Source organism: Chelonoidis abingdonii, chromosome 3 (genome assembly GCF_003597395.2).
Source record: "Chelonoidis abingdonii isolate Lonesome George chromosome 3, CheloAbing_2.0, whole genome shotgun sequence".
Classification (NCBI taxonomy): domain Eukaryota; kingdom Metazoa; phylum Chordata; order Testudines; family Testudinidae; genus Chelonoidis; species Chelonoidis abingdonii.
The window spans coordinates 114,757,832-114,783,955 of NC_133771.1; the positions used below are offsets into that span (position 1 = coordinate 114,757,832).

Here is a 26,124-nt window from a genome sequence, read left to right on the forward strand (position 1 = left end):
TTTTAAATCTGCCTGTGGCTTCCTGCTAACTTAATCAGGTATGTCCTCTGGAACACCTTATGCACACAGGAAGAAACCCCAGAGGAAGGACAAAGTGAACATCTCACAATGTGGAGGATGTCAGTGTGGAGAAGGGAAAATTTGATTTACTTAACAAAATAGCCATATATGCCTATATACTGATAGGAATATAGCTATGAGTCAGAGTAGGCTGCTGCGATTTAAATGATTAATAATCATGTATTGTGTGGACCCAATCTTTTTATTTTTAAAGCTATCTCCCCATACCAGTCTTTAGCATAGTAAAAAGCTGCTATGTGGATGGAGTCCTATTCTTTCATGAATAATCCTAGTAGGTTAAAAAAAAAATTCAAGTTTTATTTACATTTTTCCTAACATTCCTAGTACAAAGCCTATCTCCACTATAGTTTTTACTCACAGCCCAGTTGCTCTGCATTGCAGCTACTATTATTTTAAGCAACAGCCTTCTCCATATGCCCAAAAATTTTAGCCATAGGCCCAGGAGACTAGATATTGAAGTGTTCTTTGTGGCCATGGGGAGCATAACCAATAAAATATAACCTCTTGGTCAGTTTAATTTTTCCTTATTATCACTTTCAGTTGGAGCTTTTTGAGTGAGTTATAAGGATAACTGATAGTGGCTTTTGATTAATCTAGTTCCATCTTTAATGGTGGAGGAAAACCTACGTATCGGCATCTGCCAGCTTCAAAAGCAAAACATCAAAGTACATCATTATGTGGAAATCAACATACTCAGATAAAATGTATAAAGTGAATTTGGGTTTAGAGATTAAGTGTATTTATAGATTATGCATCTTCCAGTTTTCAGAAGTCTGATTTGACAGTGAAATTCCCTTGTGTTAATGTGATTTTAAAAATATTCCTAACTGCAATCCAACAGCCAGCTACAGAGGGCCACATTTAAATACTGAAAGGAGTGTTCAGAAGCTTAACAAAAAATAAGGTAAATTCATACCAAATAAAGGGAAACTCCAAATGTATTTTATTAGAATTTTAACAGACATTGCAAAAAAAATTGCATAATGATTGAAAACATAACATTTTAAAAAGGTAGCAATGCAGCATCAAGTAAAAGACAAAGAATGTAACAGCTGTGTACATATGCTGTAAAGGAGATTGCAACAGGGGAGTTAGGATTTGGGGAAAATGAGAAAGATGATATTTTTAAAGTCCCAGGACAAATATGAACAAAAACAGGCAAATTCTGATAGACTGATTACATATTACTGATGTTTTACAGACTGCATAGCAGTATAAAATAAATGTTATACTAATTACGTAATGTATTCCTGCATCTGAAACAATTTACAAGCAGAAATTTTGTTTACATCATTGATATTTTAATAGCTCTGGATTTTCATAAAAATAGAAACTTATATTAACAAAAAAAGTCAGTATCTAATATTTGAGAACAAAAGTGCATGTGTTGAGAATGTAGTGTTATCTGTCAAGATGAAAATATCTAGTATTTAAAATGCCTATTTTAACAAAGCATAACTGATTTTACTTTAGCTGCATATTTGCACTGAGCTACAGGCTAGATTCTGTCAATATAAGCCCTTGCAGGACCCTCTTCTCTCTAGAGAAACACCTCTACCCAGCCCAGTTATTCTATAGGAAGCAGGATCCTGGTAGTTACAAACAATATTAAGTACCAAAGTCATAGCAGTCCTTGGCTAAGTGAATATCTACTACCTTGGAGGCAGTTTTAAAGATGGAGCCTGAATAGTCTGAGTTCTTCCAGTATAACAGCTACTTCTGGATGTCAGGGAAAAGCAGTAAGGGTCCATTACAGCTAAGAGATACAGTGCTGAAAGGGAAGCTGTCCCTGCATGGGACTGGAGGTTTCTCTCTCTTGGTTTTGAGAATAAAGGGCATTGCAACACACTAGAGGGCAGGGAGATAGGGCTCCTTCTACCTACAGCTAAAACCTAATTTGTATGTCCAAATTAGTATATCATTTATGTTCCCTGCAGCCACCACCAAGGATATGTATGGAGAGTTACCGAAACCAGATTAACCTTTTTTTGTGTGCAGAGAGTTCTTCCCCCATTTGCTCCCAACCAAGGTGGGAGGAAGAAGTGCCAAAAAGACACATGGTCCAGAGATTCAGACATTCCAGAGAACGGGATGGAGAGAGCTTGTTTTGCTTGAGCTCTTCAACAGTTTTGTCATATGGCACTGAAGAACTGGGTTGTGTTTCTTTCTGGAGCACCTTTAGCATTCCGAACAGAAAAAGGCAATGACTGTTTAGCTGGATTGGACCCAGAATGGACAATACACAGATGCTGTAATTGTGAACTGTAGCCAGGTTAGCCATAAACAAGTATCTCTTATAGAAGTTACAAGCTTTAAATGTAACCATTTCTGTAGCATTCTATCCTTAAGGGTACCTTGTTTTACCTAAAATTGAAATACATACTATATTTCATCATTCCAAACTCTGGTCTGTTTCTGTTTTAGTGTGTGGCACAGTTACCAAGTGCAACAGACCAGTTGGTGTGGTCACCAACACAAAAGTCTGAAAGTTGTTTTGAATTAAGCTAGTGTACTTTTGCTATTACCAGGGCATTTCTGATAGTACATACTTAGTCACAAAATGCTATGCAAGTTTCTACATTACAGAAGACTGTGGAAACAATTTAGAGTTGTTCATTTATCAAATATGTGACTGAACAGAACATTGTGAATATGCCATATGCAATGCATGGAAATGGTCTCATTTTATGAATATGATACATTTTGATGCACTTAGGCAGTTAAAATGCCCTCAATCAATGTAGCATTTTTATAGACAAATTAACAGAAATGAAAGACAATACATGTTACAATACCATAAAACAATTTAAGCCCTTTCATTAGCTGCATTTTAAATCCACAGTTGTGCATCCCATATTCCAATCTATGACAAGAAATAGGAAGATTTTGTTCGAGCATTTTCTCTTTTACTCAACTATAGGATTGACGAATGGGATTTAAAAAAAAAATTATAAACTCAAATGCCAACCTAACAGCTAATAAATATTTCATAGTTTTAACTTCAAGAGGTTTGCTCCCAAAAGTGAAATAACTGTTAGTTCGCAAGAAAAGTAACCACTGCTGACTCTTCAAAAGAAAGTTGTGCTAAAATTAATCTGCCATAAATCAGAGTTCACTTAGCTCATTGCTACATATTTTTAAAAATGCATATCCTAGATCACATGTATATTAAACTAGGATGAGCACTAGAACACTGATTAAACTAAGAAATTCGCACACATGTGCTTAAAAAGTCAAGGGTTTGTCTGAGACATCTACTTCAAAGTTTTGAATAGTGTTCAGCTTTTGAATGTTTAGTAATTTGTAACAAGACCAAACACACAAAATGTGTTTGGTTGGGATCCTGTCTCACTACAACTCAAAGTATCCTATTTGAATGTGCATACCTATAGAAGTTCATTTCTGAAATTGTATTAATTCAGCACAAATATGGGCACCAGTGAATCAAAAAAAAACATACATTAGAGATTTTTTTAAAAAAATTATATAAGTTAGATAAAACTACTCTGTCCAGCAAGTTCCAAATTTTTCAAACATTAAGGCAACTTTCAATACTTTCAACTAAACAGTATTATAAAAAATAAATGTCACTTCAAAACATCATATACATAGTGACAGAGTAGATTTAACTAGAAATTATCTTTAGTACATTAATAAAGTGTCACATAATATTACATAGAGGTTATATCAGGTGCTTGAGTGTATGTGCAAGTGGAGTGACATTGCATTTAAAGTACAGGTTTCAAGACAGAGCGGAGTGAACGTCCTTCTTTAGTGAGTTCTCGTGTTACACACATACATGGCAGCGGGACAGCCTCCTCCCTTCTCTCTACAGCATTATAATTACATTTCTTCAAGTGGTCAGCCATGCTTACGATGTCCGCAAACTTCCACTCATTTACAGTACAAAAAGCTGTACTGAACCGCCACACCTGGAAAACAAGTACATGCTTAGCATCAAACTGGTTCTTTGTAAACAGAGAATCAAACTAGTACTACCCTGAACACTTCATTTTGTAACTAATTTGGGTCCACCACTAGTTACAGCTAAATGAATATTACCAGCTAAGTTCCAGTCAGTAATATCCAGCTTGACTTTCAGATTCTACGCTGAGTTTACAGGATGGAAGTTTGGGGTAGGAGCTGAGATGGAGAAGAGAATCATTTTACTTTTAAACTGAGCACATTTGATCAGGAAGTTACATGTCAGGCAAAAACATTGTGTGGTTTTAAGTCAGTGTGGTTCTAGTTTGAAAAGTAAGGTTCTGGTTGTTAGTCGTGCTAAGTATCTGCAAGTCCAACTGAAGAGAAAGGAGATGCAGGTACTCAGCTCTTCTTCATGTAATGTGTAACTTAGTGCCTGATTTTTCAAAATTATTTACTTGATGAAGACACTCAATACCATGGCAAGAGACATGATATAAACACCTGAATAGAACTTAGAATTCTATGCTTTAATTTCTTATCTTTATACTATTTAAAATTAGACAAAATCCCTATTTTCAGGGTTTTTTTTTTATATATATATATATTAAATAAAGTTATGGAAGCATAACTACACTATGATTTCTAGATACATTTTTCAATTTTTCCTAGTATTACAGAACTATTACTTTACGTATTACCATGACAGAAAACAATGGACAGGAATTACCTCAAATCCCATTCCCCAAACTGTTGGGGATACGTTGAATGTGCTAGGAACATAAGAACGGCTGTACCAGGTCAGACCAAAGGTCCATCTAACCCAGTATCTACCGACAGTGGCCAATGCCAGGTGACCCAGAGGGAATGGACCTAACAGGCAATGATCGAGTGATCGCTCTCCTGCCATCCATCTCCATCCTCTGACAGACAGAGGCTAGGGACACCATTCCTTACCCATCTTGGCTAATCGCCATTAACGGACTTAACCACCATGAATTTATCCAGTTCTCTTTTAAACACTGTTATAGTCCTAGCCTTCACAACCTCCTCAGGTAAGGAGTTCCACAAGTTGATTGTGCGCTGCGTGAAGAACTTCCTTGTATTCGTTTTAAACCTGCTGCCTACTAATTTATTTTGGTGACCCCTAGTTCTTGTATTATGGGAATAAGTAAATAACTTTTCCTTATCCACTTTCTCCACATCAATCATGATTTTAGATATTTCTATCATATCCCCTTAGTCTCCTCTTTTCCAAGCTGAAGAGTCTTAGCCTCTTTAATCTCTCCTCACATGGGACCTGTTCCAAACCCCTGATCATTTTAGTTGCCCTTTTCTGAACCTTTTCTAGTGCCAGTATATCTTTTTTGAGATGAGGAGACCACAGCTGTATGCAGTATTCGAGATGTGGGCATACCATCAATTTATATAAGGGCAATAAGATATTCTCAGTATTATTCTCTCTCCCCTTTTTAACGATTCTTAACATCCTGTTTGCTTTTTTGACCGCCTCTGCACACTGCGTGGACATCTTCAGAGAACTATCCATGATGACTCCAAGATCTTTTTCCTGATTTCTTGTAGCTAAATTAGCCCCCATCATATTGTATGTATAGTTGGGGTTATTTTTTCCATTACTTGGAAAAGGAGACAACCAAACTACTTACTGTAGCACTTTTTTTTTCTTTCTTCAAATTGGCTCTCAGAATAGCATTGGGTTCCACAGAAGATGGTCTTTTTCAACAGACACCATGTCATCAATTAACCAGGGGGGTGTGGGTGTGGGTGGGGTTAGAGAAAACAGTCATCCTCAGAACAAGAGCAGATATGTCCCATACCTTCCTTCCTATCTCCAAGACACAAAATTATCTTACCTTTTCTTTTATTTGCCATGAAGAACTTCCATCTGGGTACTTTCTTTTTTCCCAAAGCAGTATGACCATTCCACGTGCTTGAAGCAAGCTTCCACATACATCTCTCATTAATCGTGACACTCTTGAAAGCTGACATAAACTAAAACCATCTAGAAAACCAGCAATATGTTGTAGAACCTCAAAAGGAAGACTACTCAGATGATCACTACTTGGACCAATGAGGCAGCTTTTGGCTGGTTCTACTAATACTGTAGATATACAAGGCTGAACCCCAAATGACCGCAGATGGCGATCATGAATAATCTTTGCCCCTTGTGTTGAAGGGCAAAACCTACGTTGAGAGTACGTACACCCATAGTATGCCAAGGGACACCTCTGCTCCATCCAGCCATTGAGGCCAGCATGAATGTCACCATGCACATTCTTAAAATGTGAAGAAAATTCATTTCGCCTAAACAATTGTCCACAAACAAATGTAAACATTGAACGCTGTTTTGTTTGGTATCTAGCCACACATTCCAATACCAAGTCCAGACCAAGTGTCTGAAAAGGACTTGGATTTGAGAGCTGTGGGTTGGCATGATCACATGCTGAAGCTGAAGCTATTTCCCCTACCATTGTATTTGTGGCCAATATCGCAGATGGAAGGGAAAATGTTTGAGTCCCAAAATCAATGCGATATCCATCAACAATGCGACTATCTGATATCCCCCTACCACCCGGAGAGTCTCCTAGACAGAACAGCAAAGCTGCTGTGATTAGATCTATCCCCTGAAGACCCATAGGGTCTTCTGTTATCTCCAAATCTGATGTATCAACAGCTTTGTCTTCCTTTGGTGTAGACCAACAGTGGTTAACAAGAAAATTGTATGATCGATGGTGAATTAGAGAAAACACATCTACATTTCTCAATCTTTCTTGTTCCAATTGCCTCTCTAGCACTTCCTCTCCACTGGACACATGTGGCAGTTGCATATGGTTAACAGCGCCATTAAATAAACTGTGGGGCGTTATCACTTCTCTAAGTTGTTGTGCTGCTACAGGAAAGGAGCTGCAAGACTTCAATGCTCCATCATCAGGAGATGCAATACATTCACCATTTGCTACATTAGATGGTTTTGAATCACACACATCTAGATCTTCATTCTGGTCCAATGCCTCTGTACCTATATTTTCTGCATGAAAACCATTACACAGAGCAGAAGCATTACCAATGTTCACATTCAAGTCATGTTTTTGCACTATATCATAACAAAAATCACTTGAACCATTTTGTTCCGATTGTGAATTTTGGCTCAAGATATCGAAGTCAATTCCACCAACTGCTCCCATGTTATCTTCATCTGGATATTCATAGTCTGACAATTTACTTTGAATACATCCATTAGTAGTTTGTTCTTTGATCTGAAAATCTTCATTCATCTCATATGGCAAAATACTTAGTCTTGAACTTAACATGCTTATGTCTCTTGTAGCAGTGTTCAGTATATCTAATGCAGCAGCTAAACTCTTAGTAGTTTCTACAGTAGCTTGATAAAGTGCACTGTAGGAATCTCCATCTGCAGCTATCAACCCATTTGAAAGCATTGTGTCAGGAGCACTTGACTTAACAGAAGTCTCCTCTCTAGGTTCTGATATCTGATCAGCTGCTTTTGACATCATAGTTGCTACTCTGAGGGATTCTAATAGCATGCGCTGGTCTTGAAGGGCTAAAGCCATGTCTAACTGCTCTACTTCATCAACATCTTTACTTAGATTTTCATAAGATTTCCGGTCTGCATAACTGACTGGCCATCTATTCCATTCCATAGTGCAGCAAACCACACTTGCAGGACACATTTCTAGATGTTCAGCGATTTTGTTTCGGGCTACATTAAAGGGACATCCAAAGCCACTATTCAAACAAGGCACTCTTTCAAATGGACACAAAATGCGATGCTCTTCAGCTTTGCATGAATGAAAGACTGCTCCACAAACCAGTGGACAGCCAATCAAGTCACAGGAAATTCCAGTCTCTGGTCTGGTCATGCAACGCCGACTGACACAATTGACACAGTGTAAATGCTGCTGATGTTCCTCCATGATTCAAGTCCAGTTCTGGGCAAGGAGAGAAAGGAGATAAAACAATCTTAATTTTTAACTCAGTATTTGTTAAAGTTTACTAATAAAACAAATAACTACATATTCTTGGTCTATATTGGATACAGAGTTATAAATGAACACTACACTAATTGATCACAAACCATAAGTACAGTAATAAGTGACACTTTACCGTCCCCCCTCCAAAAAAAAAAATAAAAAGAGAGACAGAGCTTGAGTAACACAGAGAAATGAAGGTTACTCAACTGTAACCTAGAGTTTTTCAAGATGGAGAACACAGCAGGACAACAGGTAAACCTCTTAAATGCTGGTCTCTTCCCCCCTGAATCAACCATCGGATCAGTAAGCCTGAAGCAAGGTACAGGAAGTAATAAATACATTTATAAAGAAAACAAATGAACTAAAATTTCTAATATTAATCCTAACTAAGAAATCTAACTAAGGCACTGAGTGTTTAAAGAACATGGATAAGTCTGGAGAGGTTCCTAGTCCATCTGCTGCCACAGCTGGAAGGTAATAAGGTAGTTGGAGTGTTGTGGTGCCTTTTACAATCTTACCCATAAAACTTTGAGGAACAGTGAGGGGAAGACATTGGGGGGCACTCCAATGGCCACCAGCAGAGCTGCACTGCTAGTGCATCCTATGAGTGGGAATATATAATGGCCACTCAAGGAAGAAATCAAGTTACACTGTTTTAAAGTGACCTCACAAGATCATGGACACTTCTTAAATTTTTAAAGTAGTTTCATATCTTTATGAAAAGTGTTTGCTCAAAGCTCTAGTGTGCAGCAGTTTTACTATCCTTTTTAAATTTGCTAATCCCTTCCCCCCAGATCAGTAAAAACAAAAAGGCACATTTCCAAGTGTCCTTAAATGGCTTTTACTTCTCCCTATTTGGTGATACTAATGCTAGTGAGAAGATGGATGAGCAATAAAGGAACACCACATAATTGGAGTCATGTGATCAGTTTTATTGTGAAGCAGGCACAACTGAAAAGCACATTGGCACTAGAAAGTTAGATTCCTTATTCTGATTTGGACGGCAGAGTAAACCCGGCATTCCATGTTTCACCACTGCAAACATTTGTATTTGAAAGTACATTGCATTACTATGTTTCAAAGTTAGTTTATCTTCCCCTCCCTCACACATTTTTAGGATATGGGGAAGAATACACTAAAAATTAGAGGGCAGGGTAAAGGAGACAATTGCTCAACAACATTTTCTTACTGCTGTTTACATTCAGTCCATGTAACCACAAGGGTTTGGGGGTAAAAACTCTATTAATCTTGGGAAAAAATAAATGGACGGGTTGCTTATTTATGCTTTAACCCCCTGCTTTAGCACAAATAGCAATCTCACAATATCACAAGCATCATACTGCATCACTCTGTGATTCTCATGACATGTTTTACTGAAAGACTAAACCGATGAAGTATAGAAAATATTCTTAAATCATTAATTTTTTATAGAAATTTAAAGGAACACAGAACAAATTTACATCCCTCTGCCCACCAAAATAAATAGGTTTTCTAAAAATAAGCTGAATATAAAACTTAAAGTTAATACAACAGAAATGTTTCCATGTTTGATTTTATTTCCACGTTTGATTTTATTTCCAATGGCAAACAAATATACCCTGCAATCTTTTCAACTCAAGCAATGCAGCAGTATGCAATTGCAGAAAAACTTTGAAATGAAATTAACTGACTATAAATAGAAATGAAAGTGACTAGAATTTTTTTCATTGTCTAAACTGACAAATGTCAGTAACCAACCAACCAACCAACAAGTTTTTGTATTTTTTACTTTTAGTAACTTAAGGTGTTATTTGTCACAGAAAGTTATTCATGGGATTTTAAACCTATGCTCCTCTGATACTTAAAGTTGGCTTGAATTTCAAAATGTGAAGTATCAACCCCCTAAATCTAAATTATTCAAATATTTTGGCCACCCACTTTTCTGAACTCTACTAACAAAGAAGCATATGTGCTGCACTTGATAGGCACAACACAACTGGTTTATTTTTCCCCACTATGAAGAGTTCGTTTTTATTTATAGGTAACAAATTAGCTTTTCATCTTATGTTGTAAATACAGGTTTCAGAGCAGCAGCCGTGTTAGTCTGTATCCGCAAAAAGAACAGGAGTACCTGTGACACCATAGAGACTAACAAATTTATTTCAGCATAAGCTTTCGTGGGCTGCAGCCCACTTCATCAGATGCATAGAATGGAACATATGGTAAGAAGATATATATATACATACACACACAGAACATGAAAAGGTAGAAGTTGCCATACCAACTCTAAGAGGTTAATTAATTAAGATGAGCTATTATCAGTTTACCAATCACTGAAGTTACACAGTTTGTCAAAGGCTTCTTGCATACATCCTACAGATTAAGTCAACAGTGTCTAAGGCAATTCTTCACTGAAGTTTTAAAACGTATTGACTGTAAATAATTAAAAGGAGGGTGGGGGAAGAAAGGTCCCTAACAGAATTTTCCATAAGCTATTCTGCCAGGAGTTCCTTTTAAGTTCAGACTCATGCACAAATTTCTAATCTGAACAGAAATAGTTTAAAAATGACCTCTTTACAGCTATGGAAAAATATTTCCCTCCCCTTTGGATTCCATTAGTTGAAAAGAAACATCAAGCAGGTGACTCAAAGGAAGCATTTCTTTCACCACATTAATTAGTTTCTCTGATAGGACCGCCCCATCCTGCACACACACAGGCAGTTTGCATCCTTTATTGCAAGTTTATAGAAGGGGATGTTTATTGAAGGGGATGTTACAAAATTACTACAAAATTCCCCATCACCAAAGTGACCCAGTCATTTAATGTATGGTTGAAATGCTAACTCAGGGATAGGCAACCTATGGCACGGGTGCCAAAGGCGGCATGCGAGCTGATTTTTAGCGGCACTCACACTGCTTAGGTCCTGGCCACCGATCCAGGGGGCTCTGCATTTTATTTAATTTTAAATGAAGCTTCTTAAACATTTGAAGAACCTTATTTACTTTACATACAATAGTTTAGTTATACATTATAGACTTATAGAAAGAGATCTTCTAAAAACGTTAAAATCTATGACTGGCACACGAAACCTTAAATTAGAGTGAATAAATGAAGACTCGGCACATCACTTCTGAAAGGTTGCCAACCCCTGGGCTAACTGATGAGACTTTGTGTTGCAGGAGCAAATTGCCAGCAGTCCTCAAATACAAATTGAGTTTGTTTAGGCGTTGTCTACACTACAGCCATGTCACTAACCACTATTTGTTGGCACTTTCGACAACAAAATACTTCCATCCCCTACAAGCAGGGTTCGCATTGTGGACAGGAGAGCACTCCTGCCTTCAGTGAGCCGTTTACCCTGCCACTTGCTGTGGCAAAACTTTTGTCTTTTGGGGGAGGATTTTTTAAGCACCTGTGAACGACAAAAAATTGTTGTTGTTCAATTGATAGTGTAGACAAAGCCTTAGTCTGGAGAAGAGAAGGCTGAGCAGGGAAGTGATAACAGTTTTTAAGTACATAAAAGGTTGTTACAGGGAGGAGAGAGGAAAAACTGTTCTGGTTACTGAGGATAGGACAAGAAGCAATGGGCTTAAACTGCAGCAAGGGAGATCTAGGCTGGACATTAGGAAATACGTTTTAACTGTTAGGGTGGTTAAACACTGGAATAAATTGCCTGGAGAGGTTGTGGAATCTCCAGCCCTAGAAATTTTTAAGAGCAAGTCAGACAAACACCTATCAGAGATGGTCTAGAGAATTCTTAGCCCTGTCATGAGTGCAGAGGACTGGACTGGAAGACCACTCGAGGTCCCTTCTAGTCCTATGATTCTATGATTTTTAGTAACTGTTCCCTAAAATCTAGTCACCCAAACTTGATGTTCAAAACTTGTCTTTCATAAATATTAGAGCTGGTCAGGAATATTTTGAAACATTTTTGTTTGAAAATGCTGATTTGGTCAAAACCAAACCTATTTTCAGGAAAGGGTCAGTTATCCCAAGTTTCTTGGTCTGAAAAGCTTTTGGAAAGTTTCAAAACTGTGAAGCATTCTTGGTTTTGGGTCTAAATGTAAGTAACATTTAAGTTAGTTATAATACTTTTTTTTTTTTTTTTTAGATCAACATCAAAATGTTTTAACAAACCCAAACTAACAAATTTTCAGACTGTCAGTTTACCAAATTTTTTGTTCTACTAAACATGCAAACTATGGCAGCCAATTAACACTGATGTACATTAACATATATTCCCTAAAGAGATATATGTAATAAAAATGTAGCATCTTTAAAATGCCAAGAACTGGGCGCACATACTCTGGGTGCCTCCCAACCATGGCCCTTTGTGTATCTCCTGCCCCTTCATGTCATCTTTTCCTCCTCTATATGCTCAAATACCCTCCTGAGATTTTTTGGGGGAGTGTGTGTGTGGGGGCAGAGGAGAAATAGCCCTGTAGCAACAAGGCCTGGTTTATTCAATTTCCTATAGTTATTTTTCAAGAGAACTACAAACATCATTAAAAGTGACCAGTGACTTCACTAACTCAGCTGCAGCCCAGATCAAACGATGATGCCTGCTAACCAAACTTGGCAGTGGGCTCCGAGAGCTCCACTTGGTCACTAAGACCTGGTCTACATGGCGGGGGTGGGTTGGGGGGGAGAAGAGAATCGATATAAGATATGCAACTTCAGCTATGAGAATAGCGTAGCTGACATCGACGTATCTTAGATTGACTTACCTTGTGTCCTCACGGCAGAGGATTGACTACCACCACTCTCCCGTCAACTCTGCTTCTGTGTCTCAGCAGTGGTGGAGTTCCAGAGTTGACGGCAGAGCAATCGGGGATCAATTTATTACGTCTACGTAAGACGCAATAAATCGATCCCCGATAGATCCATCACTACCCGATCCGATCCAGCAGGTAGTGAAGACCTGCCCTAAAAATGCTATTGCTTGGCTCTGTGAATGCAAAAATGTGAAACAAATAAAGAAGTCAATGTAGCCATCATGAAACACTACCTTTAAACAGACTATACAAGTTTACCCAAGAGCATGCTACTAATGCACTCTAGCAAGCTATATTGGTCTTAAAAGTCAGATTGTGTGAAATTTGAGCTCTGTGATTAGTAACTCATCTTTTGTTAAGTTTCCAGCCTCCTCTCGCAGCCACTAGCTGGCATTCACTAGTACTGAGTCAAGTATTGATCACACATATGCAGACAAAATTTTAAAGTGTGTGGGGGAAGGAGAAACAACAAGGAGTCCTTGTAGCACTTCAGAGACTAACAAATTTATTGGGGGGTGGGGGAGGGAGGAAAGACATGGTGGAGACTTTTCAAATAAAACTTAATGGACGCTATATTAATGCCAGATCCGACACTAAATTTTAATCATTTATACTAGGCAGACTCAACTAATTTAGCCCAGTATTAACTAGGCTTTTGTGTTTGCACTGAATGTATATCTGCTTCTTAATAAAAATGTTTTTTAAAAAACCCTTTAGATGTGGATTTACATTTTCAGTAGGCAATTAGTACTTCAAATTCACCAACATTCTACAGGCTGCACAGTTAGGACTTCAGAACACCAGCTGAAGAAGTGTAATTTTGTCAGCAGAGTGTTTTATTCATATCTTATTACCAAACACCAAATCTTTTTGGATGTTCTTTTCATGAATGTGTTATTTTAATCCCTGCTAATCCATAATGAACATCTACAGTGGACTTTCACTAGTTTAAACAAACCATGAACTCACTGATACTTTAAAACACTGTTAGTGTAACCCAAAAATTAATTGCCCATAACTAGGGCTACGATTATGTCTTGGAGGTCATGGAATCTGAGACTTCCAGAGACCTCCGTGACATTTTCTGCCTCAGAGCTGAACTGCTGTCAGCAAGAAGCCCCACAGCTCTCAGCTGCTGCTTGTGGAGGCCCCAAGCAGCTCCTAGCCACTGGGCAGCAGAGGGTCCCCCAGAGCTCTCACTCACCACATGCGGCTGGGTTCACCACAGCTGCCCAGCTGTGGCGGTAGGCAGGAGGTCCCCTCACAATAGCCCAGCCACTATGGGTGCTGGACCTTCCTCCCTCCCCATTTTGTCAGAGATATTTTTAGTAAAAATCACAGACAAGTCACGAGCTTCTGTGAATTTCTGTTTATTGCCCATGACCTGTCCGTGATTTTTACTAAAAATATCCGAGACAAAATCTGAGCCTTACCCATAACACAAAATGTTTAAGTCTACATCAAAATTTGTACATTTTTCAATTGGGAAATTTAAGTTTAAGTAGTATTCATTTGTTTTAGGAATAATCAAACATATGAATGACGAGTTAGTTGCCATTACTACATTTAATTTTTCAAGCTAGCACACTTACTGAAGTTCCTCATTTTTATTTTGCCATTTTCATTAGTTACAATATCCCTCACATCTAAGCTTCTACATGATCCAGGAAGTAAAGAAATCTTTATTACTCAAACTTCAGGCACAATCTTTTACATGAAAACTGAGTGATTATTATGTCACTGAAAACAGGGAGCAAGAACCTTGAAACAGTAATGTATGTGTTAACTTGAAGTGAAGAAAAATTTTGGTAAAAAAGGATTTAGGTTTGAAGATATCTAAATGTTTAACACTGTGTGAAAGTTGTTCTTTAAAAACAGTAATATAAAACTCCAAGAGTAAACAGATCAAGTAGTTGTGTTGCAATAATATGAGAAATGACAAGGGAAAATATAAACATTATTTGCAGACAGAACATGCCCTGAAAAGAACTGACTTAAGTTACCCTACATGATACTAGTTTTTTACCATACTTAATGTCAAATTAGTGACTATACAAAGAACGAACAGCTGTACTTTTCTGATTATGTAATGTCAGCAACTAGGTTCAGTTCATCTAAGATGCTGAAGTATTTACGCTTGACTGTTACTAGCAGAGAAACCTAAAAATACATCCAGTTCCAGTGAGGTGACCATTGCTCTCAGAATTTGAAGGGTCACTTGATGTTATTGTACATACAATATAGTCAGCTGACTAGATCAGCCAGAACATGCTTTGAAAACCTGCCATAATGAAAAGGATTAAAATTCCAGCTGTTATGAACTCATGATGATAGCTGTTGTGTTAATACAAATATTAAGACAGTTTAATAATGGCTTCAAATTGTGGGCATACAATATTCTGGATGCAGTGAAGGGAACCTTCTCTCTCTGCCTCTTCTATCATACAAATAAGCTGCTGTACTGACACAATATCAAACTCAAGAGTGAACAGCTGCTTGCCCCCACACTCTCCTCTGATATAAATGCTTGCCTTTTTTGTTCCATGTGTTTGAGAAGCAAAATTTTTACAAGATTAAGTTGAGGTATTTTTCAGACCTTGTAGCAAGGCACCTTCACTGGGCTCAACGTTTCCCCCTCTGGCAGAGTTGGGGGCCCAAAGCAAATCAGTCCCACTTTGGAGATTTCATAACATAAAAAGGAAATACTTCTCCCTGTCCCCTCTCTGGGATGTTGCCTTGTTATGCTGCTCTGAGGTGCCAGTCCTTCCCCAAAGAGTCTGTTAGCTGGCTTGCTTCCCTTATAAGCAAGAAACCAGTCTTCCATCCAGGAAGATTTTTCTCCCTGCTGCAGCTTGTCTCTCATCTCTCCCTCTCTCTCTCTCACACACACACACACACACACACACACACGAAAAGGGGTTTTTAAAGGTCACAGGGAGCCCTTAATTGAACTGAGGTGTCCTTACGTTGACCTGAAGTAACGGCTTTTCCACCACTCTCTGGTAGCTGTCTGTCCTGTCTCATTTTGTAACAACTTGCATAGTCATGATGCTAAAAAGGCCACTTTCCTACTTGCTTTCACTTTTAAAAAAAAGTTTCTAGCCCTTAAGATTTTGAAGGGAACTTTTCCAATGTGAATCAAGTATAAACTGATGTTATAGCATCTGCCTGAATGCTGACTGACCGATCTTTGTTCCTCTACTACTCCTCAGCACAGGGCCAGCTCTACTGTTTTTGCCACCCCAAGCAGTGCGCCGAATTGCCACAGTGGACGGCGGGGGAAGTCCATGTGACGTTAGGGCGGCACACGTTTCCGCGGCGGCGACAATTTGGCAGCAGCTTCTGTCTTCAGTCAGAAGACAGAAGTTGCGCCGTCGCGGACAGCTGAACATAGAAGCTGCCGCCAAATTGCCGCCGCCATGGAAACGTGCGTGCTGCCCTAACGGCACACAGACTGCCCCCGCCATCTGCGGTGGCAATTCGGCGCGCTGCTTGGGGGCAAAACACACAGACTGTCGCTCCTTGCAGATTGCCGCTCCAAGCACCTGCTTGGAATGCTGGTGCCTGGAGCTGGCCCTGCCTCAGCATCTTCTAAGCTGCAGCAGAATGAAAATTGACCAGTCTATTCAAAATCCTTTGAAAATGATAGTTACATTCTAACTTTTGCTTCAGAAAAAACAAGGAACAGAAATAGGCAATGCAGCTAGTCACTGAAGAAGAGGATTCAAATGAAGACAGACGTTTCCTTTTAGCAGCCAGACAGTTAATACAAAAGGCAGAATCCAGAAAGCACATCCCGAAGAGAATCCTGGTAGTTTGGGGAGGATGTGGAAAGATTTGGCATCTCATCTGGGATGGCTCCTGGACAGTGCCACCCTACTGACCCTTCTATCTTTCATACTGTTTTTTCACCAGTATATTTAGTTCTCTATTATGTCTGGTAAAAATTTCACACCCTATATTTGAGAGGGTGGATTTATGTGTTGAGTGTAGGTGGGCAAGAGAGACAAATGGGGGAAGATTTATGATATGTGTTAGAAAACAACTGGATGAAAGATTCTGGAGAAGAAAGGAGAAAAAATACCAGAGAAGGTAAAGAACACAATGTAGATAAAAAGATAAGTACATGGAAGCAGGAGAAAGAAAAACTGAAGAAAACTCAGGAAAATATTCATCAGGATTCATCACGGGAGAAGGAACCCACAAAGGGAAAGGCGGTGAATCAATCCACCCTCCCAATGAAATGCAAGTTTCAAGTGCATTACAGAAAATGGATCAACAATGTTACAGTTAGATACAGAACACAGATAGACCTATTTTAGTCTTTTAAACCACATGATGCATGCCTGGATAGAAATTTTTCATTTTAACTAGTAAATTTAGTTCTCAGGTTAGTAAGCATTGGGTAAATTTTTAAAGTTCTTATATAATCTTCCCCAGCCCATCCTTGCCACCTTCAAAAGTTTAAAATAATTTACAAGTTAGAAAAAAGTGAGATAAGAACTCATTCTCTACTATAGCAGGACAATTACACTAACATTTCAAGCACGCATATTAGTTGTAGCACTGTTTTTTCCATTTTATTAAGTTTCAAATAATGGGGCAGATTCATTGGACTGGTAGAAGGACATGCAAGTTCTATATCCTTGCTTCAACTAGAACTCTTCTGCTAAAGGAAGTTTTACCCTAAAAGAAGGCAGGTGATATACCACAACTTGTCATCCCTATGGGTTTTGACTAAAGGAGGGTAGCTTTAATGCTCACTGAGGGCTTCAGAGGAACAAAGGTGCTCAGATAAACTGAATACAGCCATCCCCTGGCCATGACCTCTTCAAAGCCCATGCAGTCTCTGCCACCACAAAACAGAGGGTGCAGCCTCAACTTCCTGCTCAAACTTCCCTCCCCACTTCTGTACTGCTGGAAGCAAGTGCAGACTGTGAGGGGAATTTAACCCAGTATTAGTTTCTTTATTGTAAATAAATAAAATCTTTATTTTTGTTGTAAATGCATACTATTTTATTAAAAATGAGCTATTAATCAAGTTCCAGTCACATCTAGTGTTATTTGGTAATCATTCATACGAAATAATTATCTAAAACAAGTAGATGGTCATATATAATGCTGTATATATAATCACAAGGTACATTTAGACACTGATCTCACTATGTATTTAATACACAAGTGTAAGGCCTTTGATTGGAACTTTATTTTATGATGTACAGCAATCATTATGCAATTTTTAATTGTTTCTTGGATTAAAAATGTGGTTATTATAGATACAGCACCCAATGGTATTAGGCACTTCAGATAAATACACAATATAGCACTTCCCTGATGAGTTTTAATCTAATTTTAAATTTATAAAACTACAACAGCAAGGAGGATGAATTAGCAAGGGTAAGGCTTATAGTTTCAAGATTAAGCAGCTACTCAGCCGAGATACGTGCACAACTTGATTTCAGAATTTTTTTATTTATTTTTTTAAGGGCAAATTAACACTTCCTGTAGCAAGAGTCAAATGAGTTTTAGGAGAAACACCTCTATCCCATTATAACGCCACCCGATATAACATGAATTTGGATATAATGCGGTAAAGCAGCACTCAGGGAGGGGAGACGGTCCTGCGCACTCCGGCAGATTAAAGCAAGTTGGAGGCTCCTGAGGACAGCGTTATATCGAGGTAGAGGTGTACTTGAACAAAGAGATTTTGTTCAGAAAAAACGAATTGAGAAGGCATGATTTGTCTGAAAGCAGCATAAAAAAAAGAGATCATAGACAAACTGTCAAAGCATATAAGATGAACAGGATTTTGTATTTTATATGTATTTATAATCCCATAGCCAGTTTTCAGAAAAAAAACTACTGTAAAGGCAGCTTCATGGACTTGTATATTTCTCTCATAATTATATCTAATCATATGTATTCAGTCTACAAGAGGTTTTCCCCATAGCATTTAGAAGTCATGCTGGGTTCTTTTCTTCTCACATATCATCATCATCATAAGGTTCTACAGGCCACTTACATCTTCAGCAATACCTGTGCAAAGCAACTGCCCTCAATGCATTTGCACAGGTGAATACACAAACTAGAACAAGGGTCAGCAACCTTTCAGAAGTGGTGTGCCGAGTCTTCATTTATTTACTTTAATTTAAGGTTTTGCATGTCAGTCATACATTTAACATTTTTAGAAGGTTTCTTTCTATAAGTCTAAAATATATAACTAAACTATTGTTGTATGTAAAGTAAGTAAGGTTTTTAAAAATGTTTAAGAAGCTTCATTTAAAATTAAATTAAAATGCAGAGACCCCCCGGACCGGTGGCCAGGACCCGGGCAGTGTGAGTGCCACTGAAAATCAGCTTGCATGCCTCCTTTGGCATGTGTACCATAGGTTGCCTACCCCTGAACTAGAACTTAGTAAACAAGGCTTTTGATGCCCAAGAAGGAACAAAATTCCACTCCCTTTCTTAAAGTGCTGGCTCTCTATGGCTAACATGAATAAAAAGCAGTAAACTTACTTTAATCACTAAATTCAGTAAAGAAAGCTCTGAAAACACACAAGTAACATACTACTAACTTTACTGTCATAAAGCATGACTATTTAGAACTACTATAAGATAGAAAGCAGAAAAATGACATTCACAACACTATTTCATGATATCTTCTGGGGAAAAAAACACTAAGAGAGATTCAGTTAGCATCTTACAGTTCTATGCATCAACAAACTATTTCTGATGAATGAGCAAAACAAATACTATAATGCTTCGAAAGGCAAATGACCTAAAATCATGTCTGACGCAAAATTATAGCTGCTTCTAAGAAGTCCAGCAGTGAGACTGAGCGGAAGAAATAAAAATCTTCAGCACTTATTATTCCTTTTTAGATTTTAATATTAGAAAGTTTTATACATTTTACTAGCTCTAGGAGTTATAAGCCTGTCTAGAGGCCCCCTATGCCTCTGTTTTCTTGTCCTAAAACTATCTCCCCATTCTTCAGAGTATTTATTAAGACATACTTCCTTCAGAAAGCTTTCTGACTATAGTCCAGAAATAGAATAATTTAAAGAAACCTCCCCCCCGCCCCCCCAAGATCATTCTACCGCTTCTAGATTGCCCCTCCCTCAGTTGGTGCCTTAGTCTGCAAGACACCAGTCTTACTTTAGAACTCAGTCCTCTTTCCGGTGGAACTCAGTCATCTTTCCAACAGCTTTAAATAATTTATTTAAAGCATTGTCATTTTAAAAAGAATCACCAGGATTTCCGTTTTGTGTTTTTGTGACAGGTCTGCTCTGCTTTCTTGGTGTCTTGCCCCATTCTCCAATTAACAGTCCAAAACTTTGATTAACCTTGGGCAATGGACTACTACATGACAACTACGCCTGGAGCAGCTATACTTAGCGCATGGCTCAGGCACAAAAGCACTCTACCTGCTGAGATGGTGCCAGAGGGATGTCAGCTAGAGAGCCAGTTTGGCTTCATGTGTAAAGTACTTCTGAACTTGAACTCAGTACAACTGCTTGATTGTTGCAGACTCTGCAAAAGATGAAATCAAAAAAGATAAAAGGCTACATTTTTTACTGCAAGGACTACTCCCTACTTGTACAATCCTCTAAAAAGAGTTCTGTGCTTGCCTATCTCAGACTGCAGGTATGTTTGTATGACTAACATTTTGCAAAATTCTATATTCCACAAAAGACAAATAAAATGCAATTAGTTTTATTATTAATCTTAATAAAGAATAGGGCAAACAGCTTAGAATCAAAGATGGTAAGTTTTTAAACACTTGTCTGATGCCAGTTATCAGTCACGAGAGATTGCTATTTCATAGATTTTAAGGCCAGAAGCAATCATTAAGTTTATCTAGTCTGCCCTCCTGCATAAAAACCACCACTGATTTCACATAGCGATTCCTGCATCTAGTTCAAAAACTGGTAGCTTGAATAAGAACATATCTTTTAGTAAGATTTCCAATCATGAATAAAAGATTCCAAGTTATGAAGAATTTACCACAGCCCATGGCTATATGTTCTAGTGGTTAATTACTCTTAAAAATTTGCACTGTATTTCCAATTTGAATTTGCGTAGTTTCAATTTCCAGACATTGGACTTTGTTAAGCATTTATCTGCAGCATTAAAGAGCCTTCAAGTACCCTATCTTTGCTCTGTATATGCATGCAGCCATGCACTGCTTGTAGCTGCTAGGGGATATGGAGCACAGGGATGGTAAAAACAAAGGGGGGAAAACATATCTTTAAGACTGTACCCTCTCTCAGAAAAGTTCTGTCAGGCTAAATCAGAGGTTAAGAAACAAGATGAGAGGGAAGCAGTCTGACCTAGAGAAGTAATGAAACACTGCACAAGCATAAGAATAATTATGCACCTGTGTTTATACTTATAAATGCAAAGATCTACATTAATGCACGATGGTTGACATTTTTAGCTGCACAATCAAAACCACAGCTACATACACCCTCTTGCATATATAATATACATTATTTCTGCAGAGTGTGTTATGTTTAATACTTTAATTGATGCATGTTGTCGCATTTTTGCTGGAAAAACATCTAAATTTGTGACCTTTGCCTAATTATAGATGTCAATCATAAAATCTTGTTGAAACTTTGTTTCTGTGGTTTCTACACATACATTTGTAGGTGCCCATACTGGAATGAACAAGCATATTTAAATGCAAACAGATGAAATCCTGTATCTAGTGATCAAGCACTGAAATGCAGGCGCAATGCATTGTTGTTTAATTTTACATATATGCATGCATATCTGGGGATCTGATCATTATTTTGTACTATTGTAGCACCTAAAAACCCCAACTGAGCCCCCATTTTTCAGTGCACTAAGACACTCTCTGTCTCGAAAGAGCTTCCAATCTAAATAAACACAACATACAACAGAGAGAAGAAGGATACACCATACATATGTGCAAACAGCAGGATGATCAGTCCCCTTAAGTCCATCCTATGTGTTAAAAGTTAAGAAAATAAACCTCCCTTCTACTTTCAGGCACTTAACTTCAGTATCATTAAACCATGCCTCATTATACAATCAAAAACATTCACACTCATTGGAGTCTAGCATGTTTTTTCCCCATTTTCCCCTCTATTTGAGTTTTAGAGCATCAGAAATCAGAGGCCCTTTTTACCAGGGAGGAAAAAGAATTCAATGCTTTTCATTAACCTTTAAAAAGCCACTTTTGAGCTCGAAGTAACAATGAGACATCTAAGTCCACAAAGTAACTTTCAGAATGTTATAAAGGACATATAAACAAGGGCTTAAATTTGAAGAGCTCTCTCAAATAGTTGCTAGAATTTACCTTTTAGAAACACAAAAGAGAATGTGTACTGATAACTGCCCAATGATCATATCTGTCAATATACTAGCTGTTTTATAGTTATTGAATTAGAATGAAGAAGACCGTGTAAAGAAAAAAAGATTGGCTCTTCATGACTTTTTTGAGATAATTTTTAGAGGGCAACGAATCACCCATTTCTCATCTATATTTGCCAGTTAAAAACAGAAGTATTTTCCAAAAGTCAGCACACATGAAACTAAGATATATAATCCACGGGCTCCAAAGGAGCATGCTTGTCTAAACCTTTTCAGGGGCTCATGACAATAGTGACTCAGCTAAAACAGAGTGTTTGAGTATTGCAATGCACTGTGGCTGTGGTAAACAAAGCATACTTTAAAAAAACTACCTCATTTGTTACTGAGCTGTCACTCAAAACTGTTAGGCTTCTCCACAGCACATAAACATACCCACATCGGGCGGGGGAGGGACAGGGGTGGGTGGGGAGATGACAAGGATGACTACTCATTCTATAAGAGGCATACTTCTAAGCAACTCAAATTTACCTTAACTTTAAGTATGACTGGCAAAACTGAAGATAATTTTAGCACCTACATAAAGTTTTTTTTAAACTGTTGCAACAGATACCAGTAGTTTGGTGAACAACTTGAACGAAGATCTTTTGTTAAATGTTTTTGTACTGACCATTACTTCTGCTAAGATTTTGTACTAAAAAGCAGTAAGCTTACTAAATAGAAATTTAGCCAAGAATATACCTTATATTTGCTTTTAAAAAAACATTTGACAGGACTTATTTTACAGTAGTGCTTAGAACAATTGTTTTGCCTTTGGTAAACATAAAAATTGGTTTCTATGTGATTATATTCCCTCCATTTATCCATAAATGTCTGTTGCATATTCTTTATATACACGTGGTACTGAGAGGTATTTCAACACAAAAATATTCAGACATACTATACATCAGTCATAAGTACTTTCATAATTACAGTGTATACACAAAAAATGTTAAAGACATTAGTTTTCAAAGTCAAGTTAGAAAATCTAAGAATTTAGGTTGCCCATGCAATCTTAATTCTGCCTTCTTGTGTGTATGCATTATAATATAGTCTTTGATTACATGATCACATACTATTTTTAACAGGATCATTGCCTCATTCAGTGCAGAGAAGATGGACTACACTCACAGAATGAGTCAGCTGTTCAATACTTCTTTTTATCCTGTAGTAGTGGCTCCTGCATACCATCCACAGCCTTCATTGAACAAAGAATTACTACTTTCCTCATGGTCTTTTCTAGGGTATTCATCATGGTAGTATCTGACTGAATGCCTCACTAACAAATGAATTTATCTCCACTGTGAGATAAGAGCAATATCCCCAGATGGGGAAAATAAGACAGAGATTTGCCTAATGCCAGACAAACAGAAGTGTTGAGTGTTCCCACTGCAAATAAAGTGGATGCTTCGCACTCTGTCAGTAATACAATGTGGTCTGGAGGTATCAGTATAGGGTTAGGAATCCTAATTCTGTCTATCAGGCTCCAAGTGTTTCAAGTTGAGCACCCATAATATAAGAAATACATCAGAAGCCCCTTGCCAAAATTTTGGTTTATGTGACTTGTGTAACATCACATATGAAGTTTGAAACAGAGGCAGTGAGAAAACTGTTCTTTCATATGGCATTCACCTGCCTTGAACATGAGATCATCCTCTCTCTTCTTGCAGTCTCTTCCTTTCTTCTCTAAATACCTTTTCACTTCTGCAACAAATGAGGCAAAGATCATACAAAATGCCTCACACAAACTTGATTCATTCTTATACACTGAATAAAGGAATGCTCTTGTAAAAAAAAAAAAATAGTATGTCATCATGTAATTAAAGACTATCATAATGCATACACACAAGAAGGCTCAATTAAAATTACACAGGCAGCTTAAATTTAGACACTTTTTAACCTTTCAGCTGTTTGACTCTGCAACCTAAATAATATTCTTAACAGTTGTGTGTGTGTAATTTCTTATGACTTTTTTTTTTTTAAGTAAAAACAAAAGTATATGCAAATACGACAATCCCACTATTGTACATCATCTGCAGAGTTTGAACCCTAAACCTTCAAAACTGCAACACCCCTTGAGTTACAGGATTAGTTACATTACCTGGCAGTAACAGAAGGTTCTTATCCTGGGTGATGTGGGGGACTGGGCTATGTTCTGGGCCCAGAGAAAGGGAAGGGAACACAGCCCAGCCTACCTCTCTCTTTCCTCACTTCCTGGGGGAGGTTATCTGCTCCCTCGGCTCTCAATGTTGCTGTTGCTGCTTATTTAACATGTTAATAATACAAACAACTGAAGAGATATGCAGATTTGAAAAGTTTCTCAGACAAATCAGAATGGAATTTCAGGGGACAAAGAAAAAACACTTCTCCAACCCCACAGCTTTCTCCTTACCAAATGTCAAAGGTGTTACAGCATCTCAAAATAGACATGATTTTTTTTACAGCTAAAAGTTTTAGGGAAAGTCACTGCCCAGCCCCCCTATATTTATGTTTGTTATTCTTTATTATTATAGAATCGTAAGACTGGAAGGGACCTTGAGATGCCATCTAGTCCAGTTCCCTGTACTCATGGCAAGATGAAGTATTATCAGTGTTCAGCTATACCATCTCCTTATGTTTATATAGGAACAAGCTGCCTCCTGTTTTTTTATTTCCACGAATTAAGCAACTCAGGGACCAAGTCCCCTCTTAGACAGTTGGAGCTGTCACTTACAATACACACACAGGGTCAGAGAAACCTTTCAGCAACAACTAGGAATTATTTGCTCCCCTTGTCTATGAATAAAAGAGCAAGACTGCACTGTGGGGCAGGGGCTGACTTTTTGTATTCGGATCACACCTAGCGAAATAGGATCCTGACCCTACTCTGTGGGGAGGGGGACACTGTAATGCATATGTTTATTAATATTAACAGCAGCAGCAACGGGGAGGCTAAACAGAGAGGGAAAGCGGCCATATGGTGAAGGTCTCCTCCACACAGCCATTGTGTGCTCCGCAAAAAACCTACCCAGACAGTGCCCATAAAGGGAAAAGGGGTGGAGCTGGTTCGCCAGCCACCCTAAATGGCATGTTATCACCACAGACACCCTGAGATCGGGATTAAAACCCAGTAGCCAAGGGAGGGATGACACGATCGCCCCTCCCCCGCCGACAGAGCCCCGCGGGGTTGTCCCTGCCGGGCGGGCCTGCACGGGCCGGGCAAGGAGAACCCCCCCTGCAGCGAGAGAGCCCCGGCTCCGGGGCAGCGGGCAGCCACCCACGCAGCCAGGGCCGGGGTTATCCACCCCGCGGATCGTGGGGAGGAGGGGAACCACCCCCCGCCCGGACTCTCCTATGGGTCGCCGAGCTTCTCACGGCTGCGGCAGCTGAACTTTCACCGCTTCCGAGGGGCTGTTCCGGCCCCAGGCCCGGACTAGAAACCCCGCCCCCCTCCGGCCTGGCGGCGCCAACGAGGAAGGTGCGGAGTGAGGAGAAAACCCCTCCCGGCCCCGGTCACTCACCGTCCGCGCGGCGGCTCTGTCCCAGGCAGGGCTCCGTGCGGCCCGGCTGCCGGCCGCTCCTGCCTCCAACCGCCGCCCGAGCGGCCGGGCACGCGCGCAGGGAGGGAGAGCGAGCGAGCGAGCCCCTCCGGATTCAATCCGGTTCCGGGATGAAAAGATCAGAGTGCGCGCGCCAACTCCCCCTCGGGACTGGCGCTGCCGGCGGCTATTTTCTCCCCCGGGTTCCATGCAGTGGGGCGGGGCGGGGCGGGGCGCCGGTGACGTTATGACGCACGCTGGAGAGGTGGGGGGAAAGGGACGGATGGAACGTCCCACTGGATAAGGGGAGCGCATGTGCGTCAAGTACCTGGATGTTACCCCACCGCCCTGTGTGGGCTGCTCTGGGGCTGCGCCGCTCGGTTCCCGCCCCGCCTCTGGCGGGGACTCGGGACAGACGCAGCGAGTGCAGGTTGCGCTGGGGGTCGATGGCAGTGGGG

The 26,124-nt window shown here is 39.2% G+C and overlaps 1 protein-coding gene across 8 annotated transcripts; it reads right to left on the minus strand.

Moving 5' to 3' along the window:
* Positions 1 to 1,001: 1,001 nt before the first annotated feature.
* Positions 1,002 to 26,124, minus strand: FBXO30 (F-box protein 30). Of its 8 annotated transcripts, XM_075064022.1 has the most exons (6): positions 25,649 to 25,879; positions 23,781 to 23,852; positions 20,198 to 20,303; positions 12,726 to 12,946; positions 5,880 to 7,976; positions 1,002 to 4,013 (listed from the first exon to the last, which is right to left on the minus strand). In XM_075064022.1, exons 5-6 carry the CDS (start codon positions 7,959 to 7,961, stop codon positions 3,810 to 3,812), a joined length of 2,286 nt encoding a protein of 761 aa, XP_074920123.1. In that variant the 5' UTR covers positions 7,962 to 7,976; positions 12,726 to 12,946; positions 20,198 to 20,303; positions 23,781 to 23,852; positions 25,649 to 25,879; the 3' UTR covers positions 1,002 to 3,809. The 8 variants fall into 8 exon arrangements, with proteins under 8 accessions (XP_074920123.1, XP_074920124.1, XP_074920120.1 ...); XM_075064023.1 differs by lacking the exons at positions 23,781 to 23,852; positions 25,649 to 25,879 and adding an exon at positions 25,995 to 26,111; XM_075064019.1 differs by lacking the exon at positions 23,781 to 23,852 and having other exon boundaries at positions 25,649 to 26,063.